At 30.5% G+C, this 22750-nt stretch overlaps 2 protein-coding genes and 1 non-coding gene across 4 annotated transcripts; all 3 read right to left on the minus strand.

Moving 5' to 3' along the window:
- Window positions 1-1759: 1759 nt before the first annotated feature.
- On the minus strand, window positions 1760-2423 carry BRK1 (BRICK1). Its single transcript, XM_068612975.1, has 2 exons — window positions 2193-2423; window positions 1760-2001 (listed from the first exon to the last, which is right to left on the minus strand). Exons 1-2 carry the CDS (start codon window positions 2323-2325, stop codon window positions 1877-1879), a joined length of 258 nt encoding a protein of 85 aa, XP_068469076.1. The 5' UTR covers window positions 2326-2423; the 3' UTR covers window positions 1760-1876.
- A 2797-nt stretch (window positions 2424-5220) lies between these two features.
- LOC137811287 (Zincin-like metalloproteases family protein) lies at window positions 5221-14535 on the minus strand. 2 transcript variants are annotated; one of them, XM_068612974.2, is made up of 16 exons: window positions 14101-14535; window positions 13805-13972; window positions 13396-13519; window positions 12855-12931; window positions 12193-12336; window positions 11873-12103; window positions 11713-11803; window positions 11282-11403; window positions 10572-10679; window positions 10237-10482; window positions 8474-8619; window positions 6762-6879; window positions 6144-6335; window positions 5893-5958; window positions 5555-5626; window positions 5221-5447 (listed from the first exon to the last, which is right to left on the minus strand). In XM_068612974.2, exons 1-16 carry the CDS (start codon window positions 14455-14457, stop codon window positions 5361-5363), a joined length of 2349 nt encoding a protein of 782 aa, XP_068469075.1. In that variant the 5' UTR covers window positions 14458-14535; the 3' UTR covers window positions 5221-5360. The 2 variants fall into 2 exon arrangements, with proteins under 2 accessions (XP_068469075.1, XP_090154643.1); XM_090298517.1 differs by having other exon boundaries at window positions 10581-10679; window positions 14101-14489.
- Window positions 14536-22238: 7703 nt separating this feature from the next.
- On the minus strand, window positions 22239-22312 carry TRNAN-GUU (transfer RNA asparagine (anticodon GUU)). Its single transcript has one exon. It is a non-coding gene; the product is annotated as a tRNA-Asn (tRNA).
- Window positions 22313-22750: the final 438 nt, after the last annotated feature.

The following is a 22750-nucleotide window of genomic DNA, read 5'->3' on the forward strand; positions in this document are numbered from 1 at the left end:
ATAAACAATAGTTGCGTCAGTGTCTTCCTAGATCAACGGTTTATGGAGGAGGAATGTGTTGAGCATAAAGATCAGACACGTGTTGTTTCTTAGGAAGCATTCATAAAACTCAAACCTTAATGAATATTTCAAGTTTTGGACTGTCCAAACTCTCAAATGACACGGATGGAAAAGAAAGGTTTTATAGTATTTTGTGAAGCAACTTTATTAAAAGAAAACAATTTCATTTGAAACCAAACATCCTCCCTCTGAGTTGATCGCGTCCCTGAAACACCTATTCTTTGATGGGTATTATTGAACAAATGATTGACCATTACAACGCATAGTTTTTCACTAGTTATTACATCTTACAATATATTCTATAACATTTTTTCACAACTTCATTTTTTCCCCATATTATCTATACATTACTATCTTTATCTTACCCCATCTCCTCATCTTTCTCCCAGTCGTAGAAAAAGTAAGAGAAAACACGTGCAGGAACAAAAATTTTCATTTTTAACAGGCTTGAGTAGATATATTCAAAATGTACTGTCCTAATGCTGGACTGAATGAGATAATGTAGGGCAAAAGATTTTCAGTGACGCTGATTCAATCAAAGATATATTCCGTTTCAGAGTAAAGAGGGGAAATTTAAGCTATTCAGAATTTGACACACAATTCCTACTGTTATCAAAGAGCCAGTTCAGACACTTCTTCCTCCCTTTTTATCCCTGGCATGGCCCTAATTAAGAAATAACGTGTTGATGACAATAATAAAGAAAATGTCTGAAATTGCATTGACAGCATATCTGCCATATTATGCAGTAGCAATACTAAAAGGTAGCATAAGAAATATTTGTCTGATTAAAAGGCAAGCTTCAGGTCCACAGTTACAGTAAAGTGATAATAATTTTTCCCCTCCAAGGAAAAATGACCTACAACTAATCACTGAGATTTTTTGCATGATCAATTTCATAAACTACACTGTTTCTTCCACATTGTAAATTATGCCCCTTAAGAACACTCAAATTACTGCTACAATGAGAACAAGCAAAAGAAGAGGTGGAAGGAAAGAGATTGGACAGTGTGAAAAATTCAGTAATTATCCAATGGCATAAAAGAAATGCTGTTGAGAATAAGCGATAAACTGTTAAGGGCAACATTAACATTCCTCACTGTGTATACGTAAAATGTCAAGTGATTGATTATGCATTAAAAGTATGTCGCAAATGAAATTAAGGTGGCAGAGGAACAGCATTTATCATGTAAGCTTAAGCACTGGGCATGCAATGAAAACACATAGCTACAATGAAAGGGACTAAAAGCCTACGTAGATAAATTTTTCTTTAAACACTCGTAAAAGCAAAAAAAAAAGAAAGAGAAAGACAAAAAGAAAAAGAAAACTAAAATTAACTTATATATTAGTTGATTTATAGAAACCTTCTTATATTAGTTCCTTTAAAAGCTGATTTTCATAACTTATTTACATAAACTAATTTCGGCTAATTTAAGCTTATGAAGATTTTTCTTTTCTTTTTCTACTTATTCTTTTCCTATAGATGCTTCAAGACAATTTTATCCAAATCAATTTATAATGACACTGGAAGGGGCTAAGTTAAAAGGCATTGTGAGTTAGTCACATGGCAAACAGGGAAGAATCCGAGAATTGCAACGTGCTTATGAACTCCAACTTACAAATAAAGCAGTGCAATTAACTATAGGATCACCCAATAAATAGAGAAACCAAGAGTTGTAGTTACAGAACAAAGCATGACACTGATCAAACACTTCAACTTTGATTTATGAACGACTTACATATATCATCAAGAATTCCGTTTAGATTTTACATCATAGGTGGAGAGTGCTTACAGGAAAGCCGTATTACAACACAAAATCATGTGGCAAAGAGAGAAGGGTTGGCCGAGGCATTGCCCACTTGAACTTCAAGCAGTTCCAACCTGCGCTCCAACACATCCAGCTTCTCGTTCAGAGACGCCAACTTGCTCTTCGTCGTCGCCTCTGAAAAACACATTAATTTTCAAAGGGGCAGAATAAAAATTCAACATTTATATGCTTTTGGCGTGATTCAACGTGCTCCAACACTCGTGGGATACCCAACAACGAGAAGGACACAATGGTGATGCGGTTTCACGGATAGATAAAACGACACCGTGACGAGCCGTTTGGGAGAGAAGGAAAAGTGTGTGTACCAAATTGGACAAGGAAGTCGAAGAGGCGACGAACGTTGAGAGAAATGTGAGAGATGAATTCGCGGTTCTCCCAATCGGCTTGCACTGCGATTCCCACGTTCACAGCATTTGTTATCCCTCCCGCACGAGCCATTCTTCTTTTCTTCTTTTCTTCTTCTTCTTCAACTCGCTTTCAGATCCAATGCTAATGCACTCTGCACATTAGAATGCACAGTTTGCTTCCTACTCCTCTTTCACATGGCTATAAATATAAATATAAATATATATATATATATATATTCAATTACAAATTATTTTAAATGCTATTTTCAAATTAGTTACTATAAAAGAGACAAATTTTTTTATAACAGTGTTTGAGTTTAGTATTATAAAGTGAGATTTGTGTTAGAGTCCACTTTTTTTTTCCTACATTTCAAAATAAGGTGGTAAATGTTTTTTAATTGAAAGATATTTTTGTTTTCTCCTTTTTTTGACAGTGGCAGGAAGTGAGTTAGTTGAAAAATGGTAATGGAGGGTTGACTTCATTATTGCCAGTGAGAGAATTGAAAGATAACTTCAAACTAACATAACCCACTTCAGTTGAAGCTTATCATTATGAAACTTTTTTATATGATTTTTATTTTTTTTAATTTTTGTTATAGATAAAAATATCTGAATTAAATAGTAAAAACTTAATGAAGATTCAGAATTGAAGCACAGGCCTACTTAGTAAATAAGACAAGTTGGAGGAGAAGAAATTAAAGAAAAACACGATAAATAAAAATTAAAAACAAAAAACAATACAGGCTTTGAATTTTCCTTGCATCATAATGGGTTATTTATGTGGTATGTATTTTATGAATATTACATAATTGATTAGATTAAAGAAATAATATTTTATCTTCTAGACAATATGATATTTTATGTATTTTTTTGGATTCGGTGATTACTATTTACCCGATTGAAAAGTAAAGAAAATTTATGTTTAGATTAAGGGGTTTGTAGTGGTTAGAGAGAGTGAAAAAACAGAAAGTGATGGAATAATCTTTACTAGTTTGTGAAGATTTACTGAGAAAGTTTTGCTTTTACCATGTTATCCTTTGTATCCTATTATTCCCATGAGAAAGTTTAGCTTTATATTAATTTTTAAATACAATGATAAATATGTAAAATTACGTTTTTATTTATTAAAAAAATATAATTTTAATCACACTTTTCATATCACTTATAAATTTTTATAAATTTTTCCTACATTTTTCATTCTATTTATCTTAATCCAAACATCTTAACTTTTTTTACATTTTAGGATAAAGGAAGAAACATATACAACTCCTTAATTTTAAACATTTAATAAAAAAAATTAAATATCTAATCAATAATTTACTTAGAATACGGTTTTAGATACAATAAGAAAAGCTATTAAAATTATCCGGAACACCTTCCCAATTTCTTTGTACTTTGTTTGAATTTGGAAAGAAATGAAAAAAAAAAAGTGAAAAGCAAACACTTTTAGACTCACAACACAAATATGAAGAAAGTTAAATATATTTATTTATTACTAATCTTTTTATTTCAATAATATTACTTTAATTATTTATTTTATTATAAAAACATAAATATTAATAAAAAATTAGTTATATAATTAATTATGTCAGTAATATTTATAATATAATCAATTATGTTGAAAACATAATTTAGATTTTTTACAAATATTTCGGTTTTTAAAAAAAAATATAGTTTTGTATGTTTTTAATAGTTATATTTTTGTTTTTCTAATTTTCTATTTTTTATATAACCTTCCTTTTCTCAATAGTTTAAATTGGATTAATTTTTTGTCAAGAAATGAACTCATTTAAAAATACGTAATTTATGGTGTAATTTCATTTTAGCTTTTCCAAGCAACTTGAATATTACTTGCTCATTTCCATTCTGTTTAATAATTTTGCATTGAGAAAGTGGAAGATAATATTTGAAAGAAAGGTTTGTTGAAGGTATTTGAAAGACGTGAAGGGAAGGAATAGAAGGTGTTAGAACGTAGCCTTCACAATCATCTACCAAACCAACCACTAACACTTGTATTGTAGGCCCCTCACTCTATTCATTCCCAAAGATCATTGTCAAACACCTTGTAATCAAATTTATTGTTAAGGAACACGTTTCTCAGACACAATTTAAAATTCATTTTAGTTGAACTTTAGAAGCAACAATGTTTTTTTAACTAGAAACAACAATCCAAAAATACTCTAAACTCATCTAAAAAGTTTATTCTATACTGATAAATCTTATTCATGCGGTGCTGCAATGATTTATGTATTATATAACGTTTCGAATCAGAATTTGGAGATGGGTGAAGAAAGTTTGCAAAAATATTAGTTAAAAGAAAGGGTTTAATTGTAAAATCTATTGGTATATATATATATATATATATATATATATATATATATATATTAAAATGTTATATTTAGTTGATGTTCAATCTTTTTATATCAAGATAAAAACTGTGAAATGACTATAAGGATAATTTGATAGTGATTCAATAAAAAAATCACTTAATAAATTCTAAATACTTTAATATTATATTAAAAAAATAAATTTTAAATTTAATTCAACTTTATAATATAATAATCTTACAAAATTATTAATTAAAAAATATTTTTTATCTATCACATCAATAAAATTACTCACAAATTTTCTTTCTCCGTTCACTTTTTCACTATTTTTCTTAATCCAAAGAACTTGACTTTCAATTCTTTATTCCTCATTTCCATCTTTTTCTTCTCCCTTAAATCCCCTTCATGAAACAAACACAACCTTAAATTCCTTCTAAACTATATATTGTTGACTTAAGTCGAAATATTCTAGCAAAATATACTAGTAAAAAAAATGAAAATCAGTTCCCTTTAATTTCCATTCAAAATGTTATAATTATTTCATTCAAAATCAGTTCCCTTAAATTCTTGGTAGATTATTTCTTTCTACTTGTTTTTCTCCCACTCTTTCGTTCACTTTTCTTTCAGAGAGCGAATAAACCATAAATCATAAGAGGATGTTGTGAGAATGTAAATGGCAGAATAATCATTGAAATTAAATTCCTAGAAGTGTGGTAAAAGAAAATTTAAAAGAGTAAGAAAAATATAAATAAATAAAAAGTAGGATTCCCTTTTTTTATTTAGTATAGAAGTGGGAAGTCTATGAGGAAGCTGCAACTGATAATAGGCCATTGTGCCTAAGCAATGCATCTGGTGTTGGTTCTCGGCCACGGAATTGCACAAAAACCTGCATACACCACACCACCATTACTTACTACATACATGTTCAACACATTAGGTAAAAATACATTGAATCTGTCTTATTAACAGAGTGGACAGAATAAATTATCTTACATCCAGTGGTTCCTTGCCACCTCCAAGAGCAAGAATGGTCTCCCGGAACTTGTGCCCCGTTTCTTTAACAGCCTGTACATTTTGAGTAAAACACATAATAATCAAACTCAAACATGTAACAATAAATATATATACCAACTTGCAATTTACATGTATGGCAACAAGCTGAGTAAAATTAAGTATTGCTGAAGTATCATTAAACAGGATTAATAAGGAGTATTAAACATGGAAAATAGAGGATTTTCTTTATCAAACACAAAGGCAAGTCCATAAAGAGTAAAGTACAACAATATTAACAGTATACCTCCTCGCACAGAAAAAAGAAAAAAAAAATGTACCTTGTCATTATCCAATCCAACATCCTCAAATGCAGAGAAAGCATCTGCCGACAGCACCTCAGCCCACTGCATAACAGACAAATTTACAGTAAGAAATAAATAGCTCTTTCTCCATTCGTTGGAGGGACAGGGATATTTCTATAGGGGAAAAGGGAGTCCACTGCAATCATAAAAGAAAAGGAGTGCAAAACACATCCAAAGATCCTCAAGACACGAAATGTTAATCAACATTAAAGAAATGGAGAATATACCTTGTAGCTATAGTATCCAGCAGCATATCCACCTGCAAATATATGGCTAAAGCTGCAAAGGAACCTGTCCTCTGGTAATGGAGGAATCACTTGAGTTTTCTCAGAAACTCTGCGGTCAACATCATAGATGGACTCAGGTCCCCCTGGAACATATTTTGTATGAAGTTCCAGATCTACACATGCGAACTTTAACTGCAAATTATATTTGTATACAGATTAGAAGGCATCATGGGAAAACATGTATTTTAAAAATACAAGAAGCTAAGGTCAGAGTTGGCATTGATAAATAAAAACTAGGAACAATTATCATAATATTGAAGCCTTACAGACTAGTTAATGAAGTAAAGACATGCAGATTTTAGTTTTTTTGGGGGGCAGGGTTGCCAGAGCACTATATTTATGTAAAGGAATAAGGAATAAGGGATGGGAGATCCCAAATGTACCTATACTGAGGCAGACTGTTTTTTAGACCACCAAAACCAAACGAACAAACTATTTATCACATAATAAAGTTCTGAATTTGAAATGAAGCAGTTTAGCTTTGATAAGTTAACAAGAGTAACATTCGCAACTTTAAAATTACAGAAAGGAATAACCAACCATTACATTCACACTGACCTGTCGAAGACTTAGAGAGCCAGCTCGAAAAGTCCTAGCAGCAACAAGCTTCAAATATACTTCTTCAGGTAGACTCTCGCCAGTTTCAAAATGCTTTGCAATGCCCATTAAAGTTTCTCTATAGCAACAAAAAAGAAAATATGATAAACACGAAATACTTGATGTTTTGATTCAAAAACTATAATGTTAGTTTGCTAGTCTCGGACACACTCTAGTCATATTGGACAACCCTTACACAGTGTTTGGCTGATAACAAATAAGATTAAATTTTGAAGTACCAATGATTGATAAGATATATTCAGGTTATAAGATACAGAGGAATTCACCAATTTAATTAATCACAAACAAAACTTCATGTGTTATTCGACCTTTTATGCTCAAGAACAGTAGCCAGTCTACTGTACATACGAACATGCTACAATCTTATAACGTTAGATGAAGTATTAAAGCAGTAGCAAATGTCTACATGCTAAATTGACTTTACTGCTTACGATGTGGATTTTGATAGAAAACATGCCTTTATGCCTAACTATACGTACCTATGCAAACTTCCGTACCCAAAGTAGGTAATTTCATACAACAAAATAATCCTTCTAAGGGCTAAACACACAGTTAAAAAACACTTTCTGTCAGATACACGTGTCTCCTCCAAAAGAGAAAAGCCCAAAACCTAGGAAGGAGTTTACGCTACACACATCAGTCACATGAAAGAACATTTCTATAAAAGGCAAAACTCGGTTGCATGAAGAACAAGAACAGTCAACATAAAACTATCTTTTTCATGCAAAAAAGACTGCACACATTTTGTGAGCATACAGATGTTTTAGTCGACCTTATAGACTTCAAGAAAAAAATAACTGTAATATTCTTCACCAAGTGACGTTAGATTCTCATAAGGAGTGTTTATTTGTATCCTCTCTAAGGGAAGTTTTCCTATAACTGTCATTCAAACATATCTTTGTTTGTGGCCAAGAGTGGTAGCTAAAGAGTACTTGTGAAAGGCAGAAACAGCTTAGGGTTAAAGTATACTAGACATTCTTAATCTTAAAAGAGACTGAAAAGTTTGTCACAGTAACACTGTACTCGTGTAAGCCAATAGTGGTAGTAAAGAATACTTCTTATAATCAGTTTGATGATTATAGTGAAACCTTTCAAGAGTCACTTGAAGGAGAATTAGATGTAGCTCAGGTTGAGTGCGAAACTCATTTTTAAAAGCATACACGTTTGTTTGTTAGACTGTCTACTAGTAGCTATCTGTTTTCAAAGTGCTTGCAAGTTTTTAAAATTCTATTTAACCCTTTCCCGTTCTAAAGTTAACATGTTGTTTCAAGTTTATGAACAGAGAGTACTCCTATGCAACTATCCCCTCCTATTAGGGGTTAAAAGGGATTAGCTCGAAAGAAAAGCACCACATACAGGTGAAGTGAAAAGCAGTTGAAATGTTGAATATAAAAGCAAGAACAAGCAATGTTGGTGTGGACAATGGCAAGTTGGATAGAATCAATTTATCAATTTTCCACGACATGTGGCAAAGTTATTCAGAAGACATTGATCAAAAAGAGGACCAGGCATATAATAATAATATAATAACTATAAACAGTTGGGGGTAACATTAAAAAGTTCTTTCTTAACTCTTGTTATGAAGAAGTGAACGGCAAGAGTAACATCCGACCAAGAGAAGGGTATAACCTCACGTGGACATATTTACTTACCTATGGTAACACCAGTTTTCCATGAACTGAGAAGGTAATTCAACAGCATCCCACTCAATCCCTCTAATACCAGCAACTAGACCCTCATCTTGCTTAGTAAGCATATGCTGAAGTGCATGACCAAATTCATGGAAGACAGTCTCCACCTAAGAAAAATAAAAAGATAGTGTAAACCACATGATATAGATAGGTGCACAAATTAGTAACTGCTTCTAATTTTATACACAATTGTATGCAAAATATGGTCTGTTTGGACAAACTTATCATAGGCACTTCTATAAAACAAAAATGAGATGGAGTTCTTCATAAGCTAAAATAGCTTATTCACAAATTGAAAATAAGAATTTAGAAAAACTATATCAGAGAACTTCCACAAATTAATTTATAAATAAACTAATTTTAACTTAATAAAGAAATTCATTGCAATTTTTACTTTTTTTTTCTTTCTAAGAAGTACTTAGAGAGAAATTTGTCCAAACATATATTGTATTGTATCTCAGTTGATATTTTATTAGGCAAAATTTTAATATTTTTTAATTACTTGTATCGCTTAATTTGTCAAAACCAACCCAACCTAACCCAATTCTAAATTATCCAATCAGGTCATTTCCCACTAAACCTGACTTCCCTGCAGCCCATAATAAGAATCGGGTATCATGTTTGAATTCAAAACATATAGGGGGTTTTCTGAAACTAACCTATAGATGACGGGTCTTGCATTTTAGCCATTCTATATTTTTATTATAAGCAGCCATCTGGTGCAACTACTGAGTAGTTTAACAACTGCCACAAACACGAGAGCCTTGAAAAGTTTAGACTTAGTAAGGCTTTGTCTTTGTCCACTATATCAAATCCAACAATATGTTTCAAGATTTTCCTTAAAATTTTATGAGTTTAGTATGGACGGGAAATATTCTGTTTTCCATTACATACTCACTTATGAATATTTTGATTGCACTGCCATCAAGATATAGCGTAGAATTTTAAATTTTATTTCACATTGGTTAGCATAAGTAGTAGTGACTTGTGTCCCTTAATTAAGTGATCCAAGGTCCGAATCCTGGTTACATCATTTTGGATATGGAATAAATCATGCGGGGAGGGGAATATTCACGTAGTGTGCACTCAAGGTCTTTGGTATTAGTCATTACCTCTGATACTGAAAACAATAAAGCTAACTCAAACATAATTAACGCACTCAAGGTTTCCTCCTTAACCCCTAAAACTAGCTCAAACATAATAACATGCTAATTAGTACAAACCTGTGAAAACACAGGCACTGCATGACTATGCCGTTTATGTTCCTTTCAAGTTAAAATCTCAATTGATTTAACATTTGTACCCAAGAACCAGAGTTTCCCAAATAAGGCTGAGTGCTACCAAACCAGACCCTTGTTTATTAGTACAGAAGTATAGATGTTAATCCTTCACTTATTTAAGAGGAAGCTTTGCAATAAATGCCTTCACTTCAACAAATTGCCTAGAATACAGTCAACTGGAAAAATATTGACCGAACATCCATTGAAATCAAACCAAATATCACTGCTCCAAACAAAATAATAAATGAAAGACAGTAATTGTTCTAGTAGCCCTTTACTCAGACTAAAATAAGCCAACATATCAAGAGCAGACACTACCATTCGCAATGAGTGTTTTAATTAGCTTTAAATCATAGCCTACTAAACCTCTTTTCTTTCTCACAGATAATGATCATAGCAAAAAGTTATAAAATAGACAGACACATAGTGCAAAATTGAGGTTACCTCACGGAATGTCATTAGACTTGGCTTGTTTCCTACTGGAGGAGTTTGATTGCAAACCATGTGAGCAACAGGCAACCTTGCTGAGGTACCATCACGCGATAATACACGACTTCGAGCAAAGACTTCATCCATCCATGCACCTTGCCTTTTCTCTGCAGGACGACTGTAAGGATCAAAATAAAAATACGCAATTGGACTCCCAGAAGAATCCTTAACACGGAAGAACTTGACATCATTATTCCAGACCTGAACAACAATAATCATGTGTCAGGAAGTTTAAAATAGGTGCTCCCCATACAAGAATCATAGCTAAACAAAAAAAGAACCTAGTTTACCGGAGCTACACCATCAGCTGATTCAATTTCAATGCCAAAAAGTGAGTTTGCAAGTTTAAACAGTCCATCCATAACCTTCGGCAGAGAGAAAAAGGGACGCAGCTCTTCCTATGAGATACAGCAGCAGAAGCATGAGCATTTCCAACTCCAATAAAATGTTTACAGTAAAAAAAGACAGACACATTGAAAGTAATAAAATCTTGTTGAAACAGCAGGTACATCAGTCAATGGTGTGAACAAGTATTAGCAAACCATAAACTGTAATTAGAGGGTAAGGCTGTGAAAGGAAGAAACTCTTGTTGCAATTGACATGAGTATAAATAATAGCTTCCAGAATTTAAAATATGCAGTGAACCTAATTGTGAAATATGAAACTTTAAACTATCATATTTTTTAAAACACACATCCATAGGATAATTTACAACAAATATTTTGCAGGCTGGTGATAATTTCTTGTTACTTTACCATAGGAAAAGAGCATTCAAACTGACTGTAAGTCATAACAATTCAACAGCTGATAAAATAGTTGTATAAAAAGTATTGATTGCATGAACAATGTATTTATTACTAAATAATGTAGAATGGAAATTAATTTTTCTTCTAATCGTTCTATATTTCTTTATTCTCCAATGTAACAGTTAATTAACCTTGTTTCTTAAAAGATTTTTTTTTCTTTCTAAATGATAACTGAGATAGTGCAATAGAGCAACCTCATTAATATCATATTTTGACTCGCGTAGCCTCTCACTCCAAAAGCTAATGTCCCAATGAGTCAAATCACTAGCTTCTAATGCACCCTGACTTTTGGAGAATTCCTTAAGGTCTTCAATATCTGCAAAGAAAGATGCAACACCTAACTTATTTCCTGGTTAAAGGAAGACACACGTCTATGTAAATAACCAAATTTAAATAGACAATACAATCCCCTAGGATGCATATGTCAGAACTATCATGAGTTGGCAATTTAAAATCCTTCCAAAACAACATGTATTTCATGCTATTTTAGAATATTAAATGACAATGAAAGGCAAACTCCAGAAAGCTTATATGCAATGCATTATCCCCATGCATAACTAATAAAAGTATATACAATTCAAAGCCTGATGCAAACACAATCAGAAACACATTTTATACACACAACCTTGCACTGCGGGATCCCAAGAAGCTCTGCGAAGCTTTTCAAGAAGTTCTTCTGCTTTATCAACAGTTGCCATTTTGGTTGCCATGCTAACCTGAAAGATTATTTATGCATAAGCAACCAACAACAGGGTTGTATTCTCAATATGGCACATAAATCATACCTCAGCATAGTTATTGTAGTTGAGAAGTCTGGCCTTTTCCAACCTTAGCTTTAAAATTTGATTAATTATTTCTGTATTATCCAAATCTCCACTAGATGCCCGTGATACATATGCTCGGTAGATCTCCTCTCGCAAAGTTCGGTTGCGAGCATGTTGCATAACAGCAATAAAACTAGGAGCATCCAATGTAATTACCCATGGCCCATTCTCAGCGGTGGCATTTTCATGCCCCTGCATTTGCCCATTAAGTAATCAAAACTCAAAAACATAGTTCATTGTCACAACTTGAGAATAATACAAAACATGTAAGATATATATACCTTAGTTACTGCACTTTGTGCAGCCAACCCAAGAGCAGTAGCAGGTAATCCTTCAATTTCCTTCTTATCTGTGATTAGCTTTTCAAACTTCTTTGTGGCATCTAGAACATTCTCCCCAAACTTTTGTGATAACTTTTCCAGCTCCTATGGATGAAATCCAGAAAGAAAATAAAAATATAACTAAAAGAAAAGCACCAGTGCATGAAATATGGTTAAGTTATGAAGTCCAATCACTATGCTTTTAGAATTTGAGTATACAAAAAGAATTATTTAATTAAAATTTTATTACTTGGTTTAATTTGCAGTTGGGATATTAAACAAAATCCTCCACCCTTCTCAATTCCCAAAAAAAATGTATTGCTAATAAAATTGGGATTTCAAAGTGCTCAAAATCCATACACTGCATTTGGATCTTAATTTTCAAAGTTAATGTTGCCTATTCTGTTTGTCAGTCACATTTTCATAATATTTATAATTAAGATTTCATTTCTACCCTTGACTGAGAAAGGTTAGGCCTGGTTGCTTCCACAGAATAGAGAACAAAGATCAAGATGTAACCAAATTAGCGAACCTAGGAGATAACCACTAAACGATGGGAATCAAATAGCATGTGCGACTAAAAGCTATAGTTTAAGCTTTTTTTAGCGATTTAAATGCCACACCTGTTCAATTTTGTTAAAACTTTCTCTTTTATCGTCTTCAAGGGAAACTCCATTCAGAACCGCCTCCTTTATTTGGCCTGCAAAGACACACATTCTTTTATTAGTTAAATGTAAAATAATGGACCCAAAATAATACGTGTTTAAAATTGAGTGAACAGTGAACGGAACAACAGTTTGAGATTTAGCATGGCCTAGAGTATAGATTATACAAGTTCTTCAGTTACGTGTAAGACCCACAATGTTACACAGATATTACATATCACAAATCAAACACTAACAAGTAGACGACAACATCTCTTTCAATAACCAAAAAGCACACCATCAAATTGGTGACTAAGCAGATTCATGAATCAGAAAATTTTACACCAACTTCACACCCTGCGGCTTTCACCTTATTAAATGAAAGTCTATAAGCTGAGAAGAAGCATTGTGATACAGAGCCACAGCAATTTCGAACAACTTTTACCGTAAAAGCATGGCAGCACTGAAACAAAATCACATCACAAGAACAGCATATCAATAAGATATCATAATAACTTACTGTCAACAATGCGCCTACGAGCATCACTTAGTGTCTTCCAATCAGGAGACTCTTGAATGGCTTTGAACGCATTATAAATAGGTTTGCTTTGACCCAGTCTAAGCTGAAACTTAACCTTCTCTGCCTGCAAACAAAAAAGAAATCCACCAATCTCGTAAGCAAACCAAAGCTACTGTTCTCATCATCCAAATATAAAACAGCCGAATAACATCTTCCAACATGGCTAATGTGTTATAAGCGAAGCAAACAAAAATACTAAATCCCATAAATTGTTACACTGTACCCCAATTGTATAAAAAAAAATTATGCTAATACAAAAACAAAACAGAATCAAAAGATTAAAAAAAAACACGCAAATGCACATTACAAAAGTACCCAATTTATTTAATTTTCAAATTAAAAACAATACCTGCACATCTTCAATAGCAGAACGTAACTCAGAACTATCCTTGACAGCCTTCAGATGATTGACCATGCCCCAAACAACAGATAACCGGTCAACTATCTTCTCCAACGGTTCGACCAACTTTGGCCACGACGGTTCCACGTTTCGTTCCAGATCCTCCAATTCACGTTCCTATCAAAACCCCAAAAAAATCAGCATCATGCAAACCAGTCCCGAAAACCCGAATCAGCACCGACCCATTTCCCGAACCCCGACGGAGAATCAGAATGAGAGAAAAGTATGGAACTTGTTATTATTACCAGCTCGCTGAGGAGGGCGCGAATTCCGGGTCGCACGTGCTTGGGCTCGACGACATCGAAGGGTGGGAAGTCGAAGTTTTGCAGAAGAGGGTTGTCTTCGATGACAGGATTGGGCGAAGAAGCGGCCATGAAAGGAGAAGTGGACTTGCGGAGTGTGTGGAGGCAGAAGGAGAAGGAGGAAGACCAGAGGGGACAAGGATGGGATTTTGGTAATTGTTTGAGGTGTGAAAGGGAAGGAGAAATGGGGGTGATGAGTAACGGGGGGATTGAACGAGAGAAAGGAAGAGTGAGGGTGAAACGTGTTGCCATTAGCATGTTTGCTATAAGAAGGGTACCTACAACACCTGACCGTCTCATTTTTAGAGTTTCTGTATAAAATGATTTTTGTGGCCAGGTTCCTCAAAAATCTAGCATGGGATACTTTTGTTTCTGTTTAACTTTCCTATTTATTTATTTTTTTACTTTTATTCTTCTAGTTTAATTTCATCTCACATTCAACTCTTATTATACCTTAATTTTCACGCTGATAAAAAAAATCCTTAATTCTCACTTAGGTTTTGTTTGTACTTTTATACTCTTTTAGTTGAATTTTATTTCACATTCAACTCTTATTATACCTTAATTCTCACTTAGGTTTTGTTTGTACTTTTATTCTTCTAGTTGAAATTGATTTCAGATTCAACTATTATTATACCTTAATTCTCACTTAAGTTTTAGATTATCACTTAAGTTTTATTTGGACGAGAAAGTTAGTGCGAAGGGAATGGAAAGAATTAAAAGAAAGTAAAAATTATATCGTTGGATGGTAGGAAAAAATAATAAATATGAATTTAAAAATTCTGTATGATATGATTGCTTTGATTGAAATGTGAAAAAAATTTATATAATTTATAAATTTATCTAACTATTTCTATATGAAAGTGTGAAGAATTTAAATTAAAATAAATTTAAATATTTGTGTTTAAAATTTATAACTAGAAAATAAATCATAATTAATTTTTTAATGTCATTATGGTGTAAATAATATAATTATATTATTAATTAATTTATGAAAATATTCCTGATTTAAATTTTTGAAATATTTTAATTAAAATAAATAAAAATGTTTAAAATTAAAAATTTATATATTTGTGTTTGAACAACATTTAAATATGTTGAACCAATATTATTAGGATTATGCATTTTTTTATGCTACCTAAAATATTATAAGAAAATGGTATATAAGAAGATGGTAAGAAAAATGAAGAATTTTTATTATCTTGAATGAGATTTTAACATCATATATAAGTGGGTGGAGTTATGTATGGATCCACTAATTATGGAATTCTATTATTATTAAATTTAATTACGTATAATTGTCTATAATATCGTACAATAATAACGTATAATTTTTTATAAATATTGTCTATCGAGTATTGGAACAAAACATAGCATCAAATGTTATTTCAATTTTATCACTAAATTTTTTAATTAAAAGTGTTTTTAATTGACTGCGCGAAGACAACATATATTTTTTTTTATGTGACCAATTAGTTTTAAATAAAGTTGTTCATCATCCAATAACACAAAGTTATCAATTGTTCATTAAGAATTATAATCGATTATGCATATGAAACCTTTCATTAGAGTGAATGAGTTTCGTCTTGTTTTTTTTGGCAAATACGATGTGGTTTTGGGAGGCTAATGTGTATTTACATGCATGCGAAAATTCAAACTTAGATTTGTAATCGGCTCATTTATCCAAAACTTTTCATGTATGTCATTCTTCCCTTCCCTTCTCTTTTTCCTTTTAAATAAGTGAAAATCAACTCAACCATAAACAATACTAACACTTTCTCAACCTTTAAATTCACTCCAACACTTTAAGCCTGTGTTTGGATTGGGGAATAACAGTGTAGCCGTAGACGGATGTGGGGTGTCACCCCCGTTTGGATCCACGGATGGTGGAGGGTGTGGGTGAGGGGAAAGTTGGGCCAAATGAGAGACTTTTCAGAAATGAAGAAAAAGGAGAGGGTGAGGGAGTGAATGCCAGGTAGGATGAGTGCAAAGTCATTTGTGCCATCTCTAGAATTTTGGACGTATATGGACGTGAAGCATGCATGCACAGTGTTATGTGAAGAACCTTTTCAGCAAGCACATGAGATTCCTGACCATTGTTCAGGAATCTCTTTGACCAACTTCAAAGCTCAATGAATACATAGTTAAGTTTGTGAGAGAGTGAATGAGCGTAATAAAGAGGTGCAACACTATATATCTGGTTCCCAACCTCACAAAGCAAAGGAAATTCAGTTCTTCACAAAGCACAAACCTATAGAGCTTGGAGAGGGTCGTGAGTAAACATAGTGGTAGGAGAGTGTGCTTGGTTCTTCGTTTGTGACCTCAGGTGAGCTTTGTGTGAATTTAGTTTCATGTTTAACCGATTACCACTGAAAATGAACATATGACATAATCGATTATGTGGGAAAAAATAGTTGATAATCGATTATGCTCATGACATAATCGATTACTTGTAAAAAAATTTGTGAGATAATCGATTATGGTGGTTTTTGAACTGGAAGCATAATCGATTATGTGGCATAAACCTTTGGATAATCGATTATGTTATATTTTAAACTGAGGTGATAATCGATAATGTTTTTTAATTTTCCAGATTTTTTATTTTCTGTTTTTTGAACTAATTTTTGAATTATTTTTTTTCAGACACAATTTCATAAATCTTATACTTGCATTGTGTTGTGATTTTGTTATGCTCTTTTGAGGTATGTGTGTTTTTTTTTAAATTGTGTTTTGATGTTTATTTTTTGTTTTGAATTTAATTTGTTTAAATTATTTTAAAGTACTTGTTAATTAGTTTTTAATTTTAGACGTGAATGTTTAGGAAAATTGATTATCTAAAATTGTATGTTCTTAATGTAAAATTTTCATAAAATTTGAATATGTTATTTTTGTGACAATTTATAGATTGAAATTAGAGATTTGAATCTGTTATTTTAAAATATTGTTATTAAAAAGATTATAAAAATTGTTACAGTAATTTAAAAACAGAAAAATCAAATATACAGAAGATTTTTTTAACATTTAACAATGTTAATAAATAAATTTATGAATGTGTACATTGTATTTTTTTTTTAACTTTAAAGCTGTTAATAAATAATTTTTTTATTTAAATTTACAGAATAGATTATTTTTTAGAAATTATTATTTTTACAGTGTAGATATAATTTTTTTAATGTTATCTTTTAAAACAAATATTGTATTAATTAAAAAAAATTACATAATAAATTAGAATTTTTAATAATATCGTACATAGTTACTATTTCTTGAACATTTAATTCTTTATAAAAAATATATATTTATTTACTTGAAATGATTATTTTTATATAATGGAAATAAAAATTTTGAATGCTATATTTTATATTTTTGGACATTTTACATATACATACCTAGTGTATATGAAATACATATAATTTATTTGGAATTAAAATTTAACAGAAAAAGATTACATAATAAATTTAATTTTTTAATAATATGTGTAGATAGTTAATATTTTTTTAACATTTAATGTTTTATAAAAAAACATTTATTTATTTGAAATTATTATTTTTATAGAATGGAAATACAAATTTTGAATGTTATATTTTTTATTTTTTTTCATTTTACATACACATACCACAATGTTATGAAAATATATATAATTTACTTCTCATAATTTACATAAATTGTTAATATTATTATTTAAAAATTAAATCAAATATTGTAGTAATTTAAAAAAAAAAACAGGTTACATAATAAATTAGAATTTTTCCTAATATGTGTACATAGTTAATATTTTTTAACATGAAATTGTTTATAAAAAATAGATTTATTTATTTGAAATTATTATTTTTACATAATAGTAATAGAAATTTGGAATTTTATTTTTTTTTATTTTTAAAAATTTAATTCTTTATAAATAATACATTTATTTATTTATGGTTAATATTTTGACATAATGCATGAATGCAAATTTGACATGTTATAAATAATAAATGTCAACAGAAGATTTTATAGAAATTAATAATGTTATAGAAAGTTTTATTGTTATATAATGGAAATGTAATTAAAAAAATTAATAATGTTATACAATTTTTTATTGTTACATAATGTAAACGTAATTTAAAATATTATAAATATTATTGTACTAAAACCCTAAACCAAAAATAAGTTAAGAGAAAATATATTTATTTTTGATTGATTAAATTATAATTATGTTAGTCTATATTTATTTTGTTAAGTTAGGGACAATCCCTGAGGAATGTAATTTTGATCGAGCCTTAACATTATTGTCCATGCTTAGTGAAGATGTTCAGGGACAAAATGTTAGAAATGTCGGTAGTCTAAAAATGAATGACCGGCTACTACATTACACATGGGTGCATATTTTGTGCTCTCGTGGAAGCAACTTCGCATAAGTATTAAATGAAGATATTTTCATGTTCTGGTGCATAAAAAATAACATAATGATTAATTGACCACATTACATCATGCAACACAAGATGAAATGTCGGGATAACAACATGTTGCTGTCCTATGCAATTTTGATAACACGCATCTTGCAGGTGTATGGCTTCGACTTGGAAAATGGACAAGCGGTAATGCTTGGATGAAATCATTATTTAGGCAAAAAGAGTATGACCAAATTAAATATATTCCAGGTCAATGGTGTATGACAACTTCGTAGGCCTCAAGTGGAGGACGAAGGAGATAATGAAGAGGATCAATTGGCAAAACAACATGTTCAAGGTGCTCAACCTCAACCTGTAATTCCCAGTCAAACTGAAATGTTAACCCAAACTTGGGCGGGGATGCAAGACATGAAAGAAAGCATGAGGAACGTTAACATCCGTTTTGCCAGGGTTGATGAAAGGATGGAGCGGGGTGATCAAAGGATGAACAAAATGGAAGATACTCTGAAACATATTCATCGTCATCAAGGCCATTGATTGTCTATTTGCATTATGTTATTGTCATTTATTTTATTTCTATTTTTCATGTTGAAATTGTTTTTGTTATTTTTCACCTTGAACATTGAGAAATTGATATTTAACATTAAGCTTCATATTATTTTAAATGCAAGTTCTTTAAGATTTGAATTCTATTATGATTAAAGTAAATATTTCGAGTCCATTATCTAAATTGGAAAACGAATAACATACGTAGCCTTCAATGTCTGCACATGACATGACATCATCCTCTAGTTTGCACTGGTTGTGGTGCAAAATCACGTGGTACTTTTACCCATGCTGCTGGGAGCACAAGTGCGTTAATTGCTCCTATTTGTGATTGTGAACACTTTGTTGTTTTGAGAACAACAACAATTGAAAAAAATGTCGAAAAATGATTTTGGGTTGTCCCAAGTACAAGGTAAATTTAATTCAATTCGGTTTCATGCAAACTTAACTATGGTTATTTAAATTTTTTCATTGTTGAATTTTATTTTTTTATTCAAAACAGGTTACAAGTGACATTGTTCTAAGCTGTAATTTTTTCAAATGGTACAATGAAGACTTGCCGATGACAAAGATGCAATCATTATCAAACAACAGAATAAGATATGCCTTTTAGAAACACGTTTGAAGATTTCCACAAGAAGAGTTAAAATGTTATTAGTGGGATGTCTTTTCTTTTTCTAATTAACATTATTATGTTTTTAAGTTTTGCATAATTTCAAACTAACATATATTTTATCTCTCTCTACATCAAATGTAATGACTTTATATATTTTTGCAACTAATTAATGTTCATGACATCTTTTCTTAAATTATATTAATGTTATTATTAATAGTAATCAAAATCATAATTAATAACAATTATATATTTATATATTTATATAACATAAAATTTATTAAATAATCATTAATAATATTAAAATTATCTACAAACAAAAATTTAACTAATACAAATTTTTCAATTAATAAAATTAAAAATGAAAAAATCATATTTCATTTCTATATTCTATTTTTTAATTAATTTAAATTTTAAATTATTTTTTAAGTTACAATTGAAACTTACAATTATTTTAATTATCAAAATTATGTACAAAATTAATAATATTTTTTTTATTAATTTTGTACACACATGGACAAAAGTATACTTTATTATTATATATAACATAATATAATAGAAATTAAATAATATAATACTAATTATTTTAATTAACTTAAATGTTCTTTAAATTAATTAATATTTCATTTTCTTATTTATTTATATATAAGGGTAAATTTGTAATCTTACAGTTTACACTATTCAAAATATATTAAAATACTTCCACAACTATCACATCATTCACACTTTTCAATAAATTTTCTTTACAGATCCACTCTAACATCCCCCAATGAAAACACCCTCAACTTTCTCTACACTTTCTTTACATTTTCACTCCCCCACACTCTCAACTTTCCATTCGTCCACAACCTCTAATCCAAACCAAACATAAATTCATTCCAAACAAAGCATTAGTCCCTATGTTAGAAATCTAATACAAGAGACTTAGGTATTGAGGAGATTTTTCATTTTTAACTTTAAATATATTCTTTTTAAAAAAGTGATATATAAAATTTTAAATTTAACTTAATTTTACAAAATTATTTTTAAAGTAATATTTACACTTATTTATATATTATAAATTAATATTATCTATTATGTGAGATTTTAACAATAAAAAAAATTTGAAATTTACTTTAGACTTAATTGTAGTTTGAACACAAATTGAACTTTAAGGAATTAGGTTGAATGAACATGTTATATTGGTAGGTAATACGCTGAAACTCCTTTTTTTAGACTTTTTTTTTAAGTCATGTCGTGCTTAAATATGCAGTGTAAAGTGAGAAGGTGAGATTAAAGTGAAAGAGTAATTTTTAGTATGTTTTTTTTTTATTTCATTTAACTTGGTTGCAATGCTTATAGAAAAAATTACATTTTTATTTTAGATATTTTGTTTACTTTACTTAAAATTGGTTGGATTAATCGTCCTTTTTCTCTAGACCTTTAATTAGTAGATGATAAAAAGTAAGAATTTAGCTAAAATTAAGTTGTTATCTTAATTTTAATTGGTATCTCATTTTGTTCCATGTGAAATATGCTAAGACGGTGGAGATAGGTAAGGTTTTTGTATAGTTTTGGTTCCTTGTGATGATCCCCATCTCTTTTGGGTTAGTAACTTGTTTGTAAAATTACTTGTTTTATTTTTTATTTTTCACACCTAGTAATAAACCAATGATTGAAGTAACACCTTACACGTAAAAGAATTGAATCAGCATCGAGTTCAACTTGATATCCAAGTTTTTCATATTAGGATTCGAATTAGTTGTATTCATCCAAAATTTTCCGCAATGTAAAAGATTGTGATGGTGAAAACAATGAATAAACAAGTTTTCCTTTTAAATATTAATTTAAGGCAAAGAAAAAAATTCACCATACCAATTTAAACTTGTACTCTATTACCTTTCAAATCTTTCAAAATTACTTTCTATTTCGGATTTAAAAATTTAAAATTCAAAAAATACAGTTCAAAAAAACCAAATTAAATTATATTCTGAAAAATAAATTTAAAATCCAAAAAATACATTTTGAAAGAGAAAATTCAGAAAAAAAAATTAGAAATGTATTTTGAAATTTTAAATTTGAAAATGTATTTAAAAAAAATTATTCACATTTTCATTATTTCACTGGATACAAATTGAGATTTATATGATGGAGGAAGAAATTGCCTTAATTTAAACATGATGATAAAGCCCTTTCGGATTGGGCTAAGCCTGTGTGTACAACGATATGCTCCTTACTCTTTCTTCCTACACCTCCATTCCTTCTTGTGTCACCCCATACTGTGAAAATACTGTTTTATCTTTTTTTTGTGCCATCCATACATAATCTGAAATATGTTTTTGGATTCGGAAGTGTTCTTTAGGTTTATAAAATCTGGAACTCTTTTTTAAATTTGAAAAAAGCTTTCAGATTATGTAATCAGGAAGCTAATCACACATCTAAAAAAAAGACATCTGAATTATATAATTTCCGAAATATTAAAAAAAAAATTGCTCCACCCCCACATGAGCCCAAGAAAAGAAAATAAAGAACAATGCAAAGAAAAAAAACGAAAACGCTAGAAGGAGGGGTTGAACCTCCGACCTTGTGGTTAACAGCCACACGCTCTAACCAACTGAGCTATTCCAGCTTGTTGATTACATAATCAAATTTAAAAATAATAAAGTAAAATATTCATAAATATTAATAATCCCACCACTTTTTGTCTTTTTCATGTCCATGTGATGAGTGGGATATGGAGAAGTTTTGGAATTGTATTGATCCAATTGCAGCTGCACAAATTTGACTTGATTGTCTGGCATTTAGAAGAACAATTTTGCAGCTTGAAAGGTCATAATCAGAAATCATATATGGTGGGTCACTCATGTACAACCTACATCATAGCCATCTCTTACAGGTACTACTAATGGTGATGATAAGTATATTGGGTCATATACTTAATTGATTTTAACTAACACGGACAAACTTATTAAAAAAATTCACCAAACAGGGCCTAACCTATCAATTAATGAAGAAGAATATAGTGAATAAAATAAAACAAAAACCACTTTACACCACAGACAATATG

This window comes from Phaseolus vulgaris, chromosome 2 (assembly GCF_051622355.1).
Source record: "Phaseolus vulgaris cultivar YP4 chromosome 2, ASM5162235v1, whole genome shotgun sequence".
Lineage (NCBI taxonomy): Eukaryota > Viridiplantae > Streptophyta > Magnoliopsida > Fabales > Fabaceae > Phaseolus > Phaseolus vulgaris.

Bases quoted from the DNA above. Each gene is read 5' to 3' on its own strand.
- LOC137811287 (XM_068612974.2), bottom strand. From the start codon at position 14,457: ATGAGACGGTCAGGTGTTGTAGGTACCCTTCTTATAGCAAACATGCTA. The intron at 12,932-13,395 runs GTAAGTTATTAT...GTGTCTTTGCAG, and splicing joins TCGTAGGCGCATTGTTGACA to GCCAAATAAAGGAGGCGGTT. The intron at 11,804-11,872 runs GTATGATTTATG...ATAATCTTTCAG, and splicing joins ACTACAATAACTATGCTGAG to GTTAGCATGGCAACCAAAAT.
- BRK1 (XM_068612975.1), bottom strand. From the start codon at position 2,325: ATGGCTCGTGCGGGAGGGATAACAAATGCTGTGAACGTGGGAATCGCA. The intron at 2,002-2,192 runs GTACACACACTT...TGTGTTTTTCAG, and splicing joins CGACTTCCTTGTCCAATTTG to AGGCGACGACGAAGAGCAAG.